Source organism: Halichoerus grypus, chromosome 1 (genome assembly GCF_964656455.1).
Source record: "Halichoerus grypus chromosome 1, mHalGry1.hap1.1, whole genome shotgun sequence".
NCBI classification, from domain to species: domain Eukaryota; kingdom Metazoa; phylum Chordata; class Mammalia; order Carnivora; family Phocidae; genus Halichoerus; species Halichoerus grypus.
Genome location: NC_135712.1, coordinates 131,350,103 through 131,363,485, shown reverse-complemented (window position 1 = coordinate 131,363,485; position 13,383 = coordinate 131,350,103). Strand labels below are relative to the sequence as shown.

Sequence of the window (13,383 nt, the reverse complement as noted above, 5' to 3'; positions counted from 1 at the left end):
AATTTGCTAGCCGTTGTACGGTGGATCAAACTTTTATTTTTCGGTAAGGAAAAAAGAAACTTGCAGTGTCAGCCTAGTGCAATTTGGTAAGAAATTGTGTGTGTATTAAATCGGAACTGACTGGTAGGAAATTCACAAACGTGAGAATCTCAAAAATCCTTTGGAGTCTTAAGGGATACTGCTGAAGAAGAGCAGGCGTTTATCCATTTTATTTGGAGTTTAAATAAGACTTTCTATTCTTGCTCCATGCTTTAGGCATGGATGAAATGGGGCAAAACACAGGTTTCTTTCTCCCAGGGCTCTGTAGCACTCCTTTCGAAAATGCCTTTGAAATCCTTACTCCTCAATCTTCATTTTAAATCTTTGTTAATTATTTACATCATAATTTGCTTTGCTGTCTTCGCCTTCCGATGCGTATCCTGGTGAAGTCCACGGCTCACATTTTCAGCGCGCTGAACTTTCACTTCCGTGAGCCAGACTGAAAATGAAGGGTAGGGAGGGAGGTTCCACTGGCCGCTGATGAGGAAGCCCAGTAGCACCCCCCCCTCAGCCCCCCCCACCCAAAACCCTGGTCGTGCCTCCCCTTCCTGGTTCTTACCATTTTGACTTCTTTCCCTGATGCCGTGGGCCGTCTGGCTGGCCTCCCTTTGCGTCCTGGATCTTTGTCCCCCTCGGAGGAGCTCCAGGTGGGAGAAGCTACAGGTGGGATTCCCAGCCCCCTGTCGCCTCCTTCGAGCCGGCTTTGCCCGCCGCGCGGGAAGAAGACAGGGCTCTGACTGTCCGCTTGTTTCTTTGCAGCAGCAGCCGCAGGCGCAGGCGCAGCAGCAGCCGGCGCCGCCGCCCCCGCAGGCGCAGGCGCAGCAGCCCGCCGGGCCCCGGCTCCCCCCGCGGCAGCCCACCGTGGCCTCGCCCGCCGAGGCCGAGGACGAGAACCGGCAGAAGACCCGGCCGCGGACGAAAATTTCCGTGGAAGCCCTGGGCATCCTCCAGAGTTTCATCCAAGACGTAGGCCTGTACCCGGACGAAGAGGCCATCCAGACTCTGTCCGCGCAACTTGACCTGCCCAAGTACACCATCATCAAGTTCTTTCAGAACCAGCGGTATTATCTCAAGCACCACGGCAAACTGAAGGACAACTCCGGCCTAGAGGTGGATGTGGCCGAGTACAAAGAAGAGGAGTTGCTTAAGGATTTGGAAGAGAGTGTCCAAGACAAAAATGCTAACACCCTTTTCTCGGTGAAGCTAGAAGAAGAGCTGTCAGTGGAAGGAAACACGGACATTAACACTGACTTGAAAGACTGAGATCAAAGTATTATTTTCATTCAACAGTGCCACTGGTATTTACTAACGAAATGAGACGTCCACCTTGTATTCTCTCAGAAAACCTTTGTTGTTCATTGTTTGGCCAATGAATCTTCAGAAACTTGCACAAACAGGAAAGTTGAGAAAGGATAATACAGACTGCACTAAATGTTTTACTCTGTTTTACAAACTGCTTGGCAGCCCCAGGTGAAGCATCGAGGATTGTTTGGTATTAAAAATTAAAATTTGTGTTCACGGGACACATCGAGGTGTGTACCCCGTAAGCATGATACCAGTGATTTTTTTTTTTTTTTTAAAGAAATTACTATTCTGGAGCCTCAAATAAGCATTATAACTTCTGTGATTATTATTTCCTTCCTTTAATTATTTCTGTAACACTCCACACTGATCTTTGGAAACGCGCCCCTTATTTTAAAAAAAGAAAAAAAAAAGAGTTTGTTACTCTATTGTATGTTACAAAAGAACTATAGACTGTGGAATGCAGTTTAAAGATGACATATGCCAACAAATGCCTTGTATTATATGGCACTGCCGTAATTCAAATTTGTTTTTATTTTGGAAATAAAAGTTCACTGTAATTTTTTTCATTCTCATTGTTACATGATTTTTTAAAAAATGAAAAGAAAATGTGAAACACAATTTAGTCCTCATTATTTATTTGTAGATCCTGCAGCATCATGTTGTAATTAATTTTTTGGAAGTTTCCGTTAAATGTAATATTGCTTCTCTTGTTACCATACTGATTCTTTTCTATTTATAAATGTATTTTGATGGGCAGTAAAACAAAGTGTCTTAAAAGTTTTAAATAGAGAAAATGTGCTTTACACAGTTGCCTATAAAAAGTGCTCTATGTTATCCAAGCAATTCATACTATAAGCTTCACTCTTATTGTTGTATGCAATTTTTACTATCATGCAAATAAGCTTAGGTAAATAAAACTAATAGATCACCTTAGAAAATTATGCAATTAATGTGAAAATAATTGATGTTTGCAATGTGTCTTCCTTTGGTTTACAATCAATTTTAAAGCTACATCTGTATAAAATTTCTGTATAAAGGTGTATTTCTTTTTTATGAGTTTATGGCTATGAAAACACCAGCTATTTTGTTACAGCTGGCTGTTTTTATAAGTGTATCACAATTTTCTTTATGCAGAAATGTTCTGATTAGGAGTGGTTATTGACTGTAACTACACAATTAAAATTGTTTGTATGGTATGACATGGTAGGGTTTGTCTGCTTATGTGAAGTAACTTTAAAGAGTCAAAGATGGCCCTCTCAGTTAGGTGCATGTTAATATTTTCTTGATGATATTTTACTGATTTTAAAAAGAGCGATTGAAAAGTCACTAGAAACACTGTAAATTTAAATCACAAACACGTGCTCATTTTTTAAGTTTAACAGTGAAGACCATGACCTGTTTGGGGTTAACATTTTGCCTAATAAACAGAGATAGTAGGATAGTCAGAAGACCTGCCAACAAAAACATAAATTTAGTCTCTAGGAATTATGTGCTTAGAGTGAATTCATCTGCATTTGTTTCACAATATTTAATTATGGCAACACTTTTTTTAAGCTAATGTATAAATATTTTAAAGGCCTTTAACAGTAACATAAAGTAAGTAGGGAAAAAATGGACCTTCTGTATAAAAACCTCTTAGTAAGCAATGTATTTTTTTAAGTTATAAATGGAATATAAGTTAATAACTGAGCTCATTTGGTTGTGTATGTCATAACTATGAGAACTAAATGAAGAAAGTAAGAATATCGCACCTGGAATTTAAACACCATCTTCAAAATTCTTGCAACATAAAACTCCATACACTCCATGATATAAAATGAGGTGTGCTGATGGTCATGGAAAGGATTGAGGCCAGGGTTTCAGGCTTTGTTATTATTATTATTTTTTTGTATTCACTTTATCTTTTGCTGCTTCTTTTTAAGACTTCTTAGATGTTAATAAGGGTATCTGGGTTCCTTGATAGTTGGTTCTGAAATTGTCCAATCTCTTCATGACTAACATTTTTCCAGGCACTGATGAGCTCATTGGTAGGCAACTGGGCTGCTTTTAATATTGAACTTTTACTTAAGAAACTAAAATGGCATCATTGAAGACTCCCGATTCAGCTGTAAAAGTACTATTTACTTTTGAAGCACAGCTGAACTGCTTTGAAGGCAGCTGGTTTGCTGTAACTTAAAATTGTATTGAAAAAGTTTTCAGTTCTCTTTATTAAATAAGAATACAACTTTTAAACATTCTTGCTCACTTACAGTTCAGAAAACCATTTGAAGAAAAGAAACTTGAATTAATAAATTAGAAACTAGATTTCATGTAGTAAAAAAATGAATAAATAGAAACTAGTATGCCATGAAGTTTTTTACAAAATCCTTTCTTTCTCCTTTTTTTCCTCTGGGTTTAGAGGGAAAAGCTAGAGCAAAAAGTAGTCCTTGATTTTATTTTAATTTTTTAACTAGCCCAACAATATAAAGGTGTCAGAAATTTTAATTATTTTAGAAGGAAAAATTGGGTTGCAAATACGATTTTGCCATTCCCAATAAGCTAATGTCTTTTGAAATAACATTTTGAATGAATTTGATGAGTGTGTGTGAGAAATCAATACAATACTAATAATAGTCTCACTTAGACCCTTTAACTTAAGCAGCATAATCTTCCTAATACGATCTTTTAAACCAAAAATAAATAAATGAAAAGCACATATCAAAAAACAGTTGATGGTCATGATGGAGTGAGCAAAATTGTTTTCAGGGAAGACGGCACAATTTGGAAATGATTTGTTTGGGTGATCTTCCACATTGCTCCCCCAATGTCATTTATTGTTCATACCAGTCCTCCTACCAGTGGCTATGGTAAAACTCCTTGAACAAGCTTCATTGTGTCCAAGTATTTCAGAAACTTTTAAAAGCTGGGCATGACATAGCGCTTTGTGCTGTTAAGACCTTAGCAGAGTCAGGTAGTTTACGGGTAATAGTCAACCTTGTGCATCTGAATCTGTCATGGATTCCTTCCCTCAGCACTTTGCCACTAATTTGTATTACACTCTGTGGCCATATAATACTTGCACATTATGCAAAAAATAATGTTGACAGTATCTCTTTGGCACGTAATATGCAGAGTTGACACATAACCTTTGAAAACCAAGGTAACTAATATGTGTGCCCTAGTTGTGTGGCACTTGGTTAAAAAGTCTGTACATATGTATAAAATGTGTATTGATTAACATTTAGTCCTAAGGAATTCTGAGCTTAAAAGAAGTGGTTTTTTTTTTCCAAGTAGTGATATCTATATCTAACTGTGCTTATCTAAAATATGTAGCCTGAGTAGAAAACATTTTCAAATGGTTCAACATTGAGTAAAAATGACAATCCCATACATTCCATTATTAAATTCTGCCCTATTCCCTATTGTTATCATCAGCTGATATTAAGGTCCTTGATTGTCACGATATTATCAATAAATGAGGTATTCTGAACTGCCTGGTGATATTTTCAAAAAGAGCAATTAAAATGTGTATACCCTATTATATAGCCAATAAAAATAGGACTATCTTGCTGAAGCAAGCCAAAAATTTGCATGATAGTGTGGAAGGTTCAAATGAAGGTTCAAAAATATGAATCACATTTAAAATATCAGAAGATACTGATGCTATAGTTTATCTTACCAATAAATATTTTTTACTTTTAAAGGGGGCATATTATGGATTCAGTATTTCTTCTGAGGCAATCCTTTTAATGTGAATACTAAATACTTGCATGTCTTTTGACAAAGGTTAAATTACAATCTATTAACATGCAGATTTTTGATAAAATATAAAGTACCCTTATTAAAGAAATGTGGTGGAAGGTGTATGTCCAGAATACGATGACCTGTTTAACAATACCAAATGTTAAATAAAAATAGTTTGGAATTAATGTTTAAAAGACGAGCAACATTTTTAAGCCTTTCTTACATTACCCTACTTACATGAATCATGTATTTCCAAATTTAACTTTATCAAAATAATTCCAAAAAGTTCCATTATGGCTTCTTGCCTTATGCCAGGGTTGTGTACGAAGTCAGCTTCTGTCAACTATTTTCAGTTGCTAGTATCCCTATTGTGATCAAAAGCATGAGACTTGGACCCCGTTCTCTATGATGATGTTTGATGAGGAGACGCAATAAAACAGTACCTTATACTTGTTGCCTGGCCAAGGAAACAAACTCTAAAGGGACCTATTTTGCTCTAAATTAAATATTGAACATTATTTCAGTACTATTAGTTGAAATTTTTTTTTTTTTTAAGATTTTATGTATTTGACAGAGAGAGATAGAGCAGGAACACAAGCAGGGGGAGTGGGAGAGGGAGAAACAGGCTCCCCGCTGAGCAGGGAGCCCGATGCGGGGCTCAATCCCAGGACCCTGGGATCATGACCTGAGCCGAAGGCAGATGCTTGACCACTGAGCCACCCAGGCGCCCCTAGTTGAAATTTTTTACCGTTACTCTTTGCTTTTTGTGGTATTTAAATACATTTTCATTACAGTGACAGAATCTAATCCCGTCTTTACACTCCACCAAAAGATAGGATGCCCCATGTGTTGCTCTGATATTCCACTCACAAAAGAACACACGGTACCTGTTAAATGAGGATGTCGAGAACTTTCTAATATTTAATGTCTGTTAGTTCATCAAGTCTGTGGCAGAGTGCTGGAAAGTGAGCATGTATTCAAAGCACGAACTGTCCAACAGCATCTTACTGTGGCAACAGGTTTCCCCTACTCCACCTCTGTTTCCCATTTTAATGTCCAAATTTTACCAGATCTCTCTCAAAGGCTTCTTACCTTTGAGTAGGAAGCACACTCAGATATGCTTAAAATGAAAATCACACCACCATCCGTAGAAGGCTTTGTTATATAAGCACTGCCAGAAACCTAGCTCCATTCCACTCCGAGGCACGGAAGGCAGGCTCTGAAGCTCCCCCTTCAAAGACCAGGGAGGGCCAACTCCAACAGGCTGATCGCTTCAGCTCTTAAGTGGCCTCATTGGTTTCAAACCCAAGCCTTCTACCCTTGCATTCCTATCGCTACTTCTCCTTAATAAAAGCTTTTTCAAATGCAGAAAATGTAAAAACATTCATTGCCATTCAGAATTTTCAGAAATCTAAAGTAGCATGTATTTTGCTAATAGGAAAAAGTCTGTCACTGAGTAATTGAAATCAAGTGTATGAAATATTATCCCCCAGATTCTGCTGTCCTGGTGTAAGAGCCGTATACACAAAATATTTTTTTTCTAAAAAAACATACACTTTGTTATAGGAATGTTCAGATATACGGAAAAAAGGTAGAATAATATAATGAACCCCTGATGATTCATTCCCAGTTCAACAATTGTAACATTTTCCCATTAATAAGTACTTTGTGAAACTCATTAAAATTAAGATGAAACTTTTATGAAAATATTCAAACTGTTCAGTGGGTTTTGCCCATAATGATATTCTGACATTATCTTACTCTTTGCAAAGTAATGAATTTTCTGATTCTTAGAGAAAATATTGAAACGAAGTTTTTCTCAGAACTCTGAGAATTTTCAAAAAGCCAATTTTAGAAGGAGAACCTGTGAGAATTCCACAAATATTTGTAACATAAAAAAAGAGACAACCCAGCCTCTCTTTATTTATAAACAATACGTGCTTTCATATCATTGTTGAAACTAAAGTACATAATTTTCAGTTATGCATAATAAAATATGTAATTAAGCAACATTCCATAGTGGATTAAAGAATTAAAAGCTTCAGGTGCAGAAAAGAATTTGTTGGCATTTTCTTTTTCAAGGTGGTATTTTGAGGCGTTACTTTTCATTTTCCTTTGACATCTTATACACAAATAAATAGACGGAAACAGGTGAGAAGCAGAGAAATGAAGAATTGGCTCCTACTACAATAGACCTGAAAAACAGTGAGGTAGCGTATTTGCAATGTGCCCATAAAGGCTAAACTAAAAAGGACAGAAATTTTCTTAGCCTGGGGAGAAAAAAAATCTCTAAATGGGGGCGTGTGTTTCAAGAAATAGAAATAACATACTAAAAAGTTAACTGCACTCAATCATTCCTACATTTCAAACTACATTAAATTAATCACACTCCAATTGGTCGAGTCCAGTAGACTTATTTTTCAAGTGAAGAACTACATTTAATTAATAATCCTGTGCTATAAACACTGAAGTTCATAGAGGCATTTGGCATTTATCCTATTTTTGAAAAAGAGTAATGCATCAAATAAAATCAAACCACTCCGATGTCAGAATGTGTCACAATGATTCTGAAAATAAATTATTCTACTGAACATTTAAGAAAAAATATTAATATAGAGATGAGATGCCACATCTAACATCAGGAGAATTTTCTAGTATCTACAGGTTTTCATATAATGCTTAAACTAGTTATAATCAGCCGTACGAGAACAAGTAAATGCAGTATCATGTATTTATATTAGTCAAATCCTGACACAGAAATATATGTTTGGTTATGTATGAATGAGATCAGACAACTTAGAAGAAATACGGAATGAGACCCATATCCCATGGACAATCCTTTTAGTGGGGTTTTTTAAACTGACACATGTAAAGAGTCTTTTGTTAGCCTTTAGCATCTCACAGTCCTGCTGCAATATGACATTTTTGCATTTGTGTGTGTTTTTATACCCCATCTTATTACAAAAAGAATTAGCTAAGAGTTCCATATGTACTGCAATAACATAGGACAAAAAAAGAAAAACTACAACAAAATTAATCCAAAATTACATAGAAAATAACACAAATTGAAAGGTATGCTTGACACAGAAATGCATATCATGAGATCATTTACAATTTGTTAGAGTACATTACCAAAATTTTTAACAGCTTTATTGAGGTACAATTGACATGCAATAAACTGCGCCTATTTAAATAAGGCATACAATTTGGTAAGTTTTCACACACATGCATACACACACACACACACACACACACATATAGATATGCGTGCATGAGTATGTATATATCCACCACACAATTGGGAGCACAATGAACATATCCATTATCCCAGTAGTTTCCTTGTGCCCTGTTGTAATAATCCCTCCCTCCCACCTTCCCATCCTCATTGATTAATCACCATCCCCATGACACCACTGATCTGCTTTCTGTCACTATAACTTAGTTTGTATATTCTAGAATTTTATAAAAATAGAATAATTCAGAAAGCACTCACTTTTGTCTGCCTCCTTTCACTAAGCATAATTATTTTAAGATTCATCCATGTTCAGTTCGTTTATTATTGAGAAATACTATCTTTTGTGGATATAGTGCAATTTGTTTTGTCGATTATGCGGCTGATGGATATCTGGGTTGTTTCCAGCTTGGGGCTGTTACAAAGATGCCATGAGCATTTCTCTGTGTGCCTTTCCATGGACATATGCTTGTGTTTCTCTTGGGCAAATTCCTAGAAGTAATTTCTCATACCATAGGTATTTAACTTTTTAAGAATCTAACAAACTGTTTTCCAAAGTGGTTGCACTCTTCTACAGTCCCACCAACAGTGTATGGGAGTTCTCATGCTTTCTCCATGCCAACACTTGATATGGTCAGACTTTTTAATTGTAAACACTCTAATAGGTGTGTAGTGATACTCATATTTTTATTTGTATTTCTGTAATAAACTGCATTTCCCTACTGAATATGTTTTCATGTGATTTGCTATCCATATATCTTCTTTTATGAAGTGTTTGAACTTTTACCCATTTTTTTAAAGTTTTTCTTTTCTTTTCCTTTTTAAGATTTTATTTATTTATTTGAGAGAAAGAGAGAGCGAGAGAGAGCAGGAGCCGGGAGAGGGAGAAGCAGGATCCCTGCTGAGCCGGGAGCCTGACACAGGGCTCGATCCCAGGACCCTGGGATCATGACCTGAGCCCAAGGCAGACACTTAACCAACTGAGCCACCCAGGCGCCCCTACCCATTTTTTTTTTTATTGGTTGTTTTCTTATTATTGAGTTTTGAAAGTCCTTTATATATTTTGGTTATAAGTCCTTTGTCAGATACGTCATTTGCAAGTTTTTCAGTCCATGGCTTACATTTTCATTCCCTTAACAATGTTCTCTGGAGAACAGAAAGAAGATTTTTGGTGAAGTCCAATTTAACAATTTTGTTTTTGCCTTTAAACGTTTTGCTTTTAGTGTTATATATAAGTAATATTTGCCCAATCCAAGGTCACAAATCCATGATCTATTTTGAGGTAATTTTTATATATGATACAAAGTATCAAGGTATGGGTCAAAATTTTTTTCTTTTCTTTTCTTTTTCTTCCTTTTTAAATTTTTTTTTGCATATACATTTCCAATTGTTCCAGTACCATTTGTTTAAAAGACTATTCTTTCTCCACTTAATCGCATTTGCACTTTTCTCAAAAATTAATTGACCAAAAAAATTTTTTTAAAAATCAGTTGACTATACCTGTGTGTATCACTTCTGAATTTCTATTTTATTTATTTTTTGCTCTTTATCAACGTTTCCACCAAGACCAATGCTGTCTTGATTACTATAGCTCCAGATGTCCTGAAGTCAAGTAATCTAAGTAATCTAAAGTCTTCAAATTTTATTATTCTTAAAAGTTGCTTTGGTGATTCTGGGTCTTTTCATCTACCTGTGAATTCTAGGTTCAGCTTGTCAATTTCCACAAAAAAACATCTGCTCAATTTTGATTGAGATTGCTTCAACTCCACAGATCATTTTGGGGGAGAATTGGCCTTTTAACAATATTGAATCTTCAGATCCATGAACATGATATATCTCTTCATTTACTTAGGTCTTCTTTCATTTCTCTCAGCAGTGCTTTATGATGTTTAATGTACAGTTCTAGCATATCTTTATCAGATTTATCCCTAAATTATTTCATTTTTTTTAAGATTTTATTTATTTATTTGACAGAGAGAGAGAGAGAGAACAAGCAGGGGCAGCAGCAGAGGGAGAGGGAAAAGCAGGCTCCCCACTGAGCAGGGAGCCCAATGCGGGGCTCGATCCCAGGGCCCTCGGATCATGACCTGAGCTGAAGGCAGCCGCTTAACCGACTAAGCCACCCAGGCAACCCTATTTCATATTTTTTACTCCATTACACATATTTTTAGAATTTTTGATTTCCAACTGTTTGTCCCTAGAATATAGAAACAGAATTGAATCTTTTTAAAGATTTTATTTATTTATTTGACAGAGAGAGACAAAGCAAGAGAGGGAACACAAGCAAGGGGAGCGGGAGAGGGAGAAGCAGGCTCCCTGCTCATCAGGGAGCCCGATGCGGGGGCTCAATCCCAGGACCCTGGGATCATGACCTGAGCCGAAGGCAGACACTTAATGACTGAGCCACCCAGGCACCCCCATTTTTTTTTTTTTTTTTTTGTATGTTGGTCTTTTATCCTACAACCTAGCCTACATTCACTTAATAGTTCTGGTAGCTTTTTTGTAGATTCTATCACATTTTCTTTTTTTTTATTATTTTTTTATTTTTTAAGATTTTTTATTTATTTATTTGAGGTAGGGGGGCAGAGGGAGAAGCAAACTCCCCGCTGAGCAGGGAACCTGACACGTGGCTCAAACCCAGAACCCTGAGATCATGACCTGAGCCCAAGGCAGATGCTTAACCAACTGAGCTACCTAAGCACCCCCACAACATTTTCTATGGAGACAATCATGTCATATAAAAATAAAGACAGTTTTATATCTTCTTTGCAATCTAAATACCTTTTTTTTTTTTTTTTTCTTTTCTTTTCTCGAACACCCAGGGCAATGTTGAATAAAAATAGAGAAGACATCTTTACCTTGTTCCTGAACTTAAATACTAACACTGTTTTAAGCCATTGACAATATAAATTCACTTAATCTGTATAACAACCATATAAGGTAGATACATTATTATCATTATATTATTGATATTAAACTGAGGCACTGAGAATTTATTTCACTGGTCCTAGTGAACATATCTCTCAACAAATCTTTCATTTGCCTTGGCACTCCCTGCTTTATCCTTATTAAGGGTTCATAGCTTTAACACTCAATTCTTGATTAAGTTGTTAGACTATGCTACAAAATCCAACTTGACAAAAATGAAGTTGAAATATGGAAAGGGAGTAGGGGGAGGATTGTGCAAAAACATAAAACTAAGGGAAAAAGAGAAGAGAGTTAGAAGAAAGAACAGGGACTCAGGAAGAGAAAGATGAAGACGTTGGGGAAGATACAGGAAGACTTTGATTGGCAAGTGAGATTACTCAAAGGGGAAGCATACTTCCTGCACATTTCCATATTATGAGTGAAAAGGAAATTCTGGAAACCACATGCAAATTGACCTCTTTTAATCATTCTAGAAACACTGCCTTTTTTAAGTTTGGTGCTTCTAATAAGTGCCCTAATTTCAGAAAGGGAAAATATTCTATCAATACTATTAGAGAGGATCAAATGACCATACCAAAGCCCTAGATCAGACTTCTGCAATCTATGGCCCATGGGCCAGATCTGTCTTGTTTTATAAATAAAGTTTTATTGGAAACCAAAGCCATGCCCTTTATTTATATTCTCTGTGGCTGCTTTTATGCTACAACAGTAGAATTAGCGTGGCTGTGAAAGAGACCATATGGCCATCAAGCCTAAAATATTTTACTCTCTGGCCCTTTATAGAAAATGTTTGTCAACCTTTGTTGTAGATCACTAAACTGTGCCAAGGTTTGTAAAGGAAAAGAATTAAAGCAATTTTCTGAATAACTTGTGTCAAAACAAAATAATCATTTCAGTATTTTTTAGAAGAGTTAGAGCATATATTAACTAGAAACTCATTTGTTCTCAACTCGACGATCTCACTTGATGTGTATGAAGAACCTCATTCTTTCATTTCTACTAGTTACCTCGTTGTCCTATGCAAGAGCACAAGACTAGATATCCCACACCCTGTTGCTCACCAGTAACTCTTCTATAAATTTAGAAAATTATTGACTAGAAACTTCACCCTTTCTTGATAAACTCAAGAAGTGTTAATATTCTTGGCAAAATTGTTTTTGCACTAATTGCCACATCCATCTGCTCTGTGAGATTGATTAGACTGTGAGAGCATTTGCTCTCCCTGCAATCAATGATTCCTGGCCCAGTAGAAAGCTAGATCCGTCTTATTTCCATCTAGAGAAGGACATACCACTGACAACTATAAGCTTTTCCTTTGAGGATTTAAGAATAAATTGGCACTTGGCTTGATGGCCCTTTGGGGAATGATTCAGTCTAGAGAGAATTCTGTTGAAGTAAACCAAGGCCACAGGAACTTCAGTGATTCTTTTTTATATAGAGAAACTCCACTATTTCACAAAGCCTATTTCTGTAGACCCATTGGTTAGGTACTATGTCCTGGAGAAATATTCTACTGACCACTGGAGAATCCAGGAGGAGCAAAGGGCCCTGTCCTCATCTCTCTTAACTCTTGGGTTCATGAAACCTGCAGAGACTGAGTAATGCTGTCAGTGTGTCTAGAGGAGAGCAGCTGCAGAGCTTAATTCTATCTGGATTGGACCTGATATTTTATTTATTTGTTTGTTTGTTTGTTTACTTGTTAAAAATACACCTATTACCACAGCCTCTAGGTAAAAACATGAGGAAAAACATAAGAAAGAAAAAACTTATAATAAACATCTATCCAAAAATAGCAACAAGCTTCTGCCATTACTGTCCTTCTTATGGACCTTATTGCAACACCATATTGGACAGTTATCCCAGAACCTGGGTATGTGTAGTGCAATGTCCTACATGAAGCAAGCAACTTGACTCTATAGTTCCAGTGTAAAAAGATACCTTTCTCTGAAAACCCACATAATGAATCTGGAGAGAATTTCATTTAACACAATTTTATATTTTCCTTACAATGGGCCAGGTAGTTTGAGTTTAAAATCACCACTGCCAGGAGCTCCCACATGCTTGTCTCTCTATTGGTATTTATGTAAAGTTGAGTTTTCACTGGACCAGAGGGAGTTGAGGTAAATAAAAAAGACTGTTTAGGGAAAAAAATTTAA

The 13,383-nt window shown here is 36.5% G+C and overlaps 1 protein-coding gene across 11 annotated transcripts in view; it reads left to right on the top strand.

Moving 5' to 3' along the window:
- Positions 1-2,543, top strand: part of SATB1 (SATB homeobox 1) — a 98,583-nt gene extending 96,040 nt beyond the window's left edge. For 9 of the 11 annotated variants that reach the window (XM_036090454.2, XM_078072192.1, XM_036090455.2 and 6 more), the window contains one exon: positions 799-2,543. In XM_036090454.2, the coding sequence (XP_035946347.1) occupies positions 799-1,302 (504 nt within the window). In that variant the 3' untranslated portion in view covers positions 1,303-2,543. The remainder of the gene's footprint in view (positions 1-798) is intronic. The other 2 variants (XM_036090457.2, XM_036090459.2) reach the window with 1 other exon arrangement.
- The last annotated feature ends 10,840 nt before the right edge of the window (positions 2,544-13,383 follow it).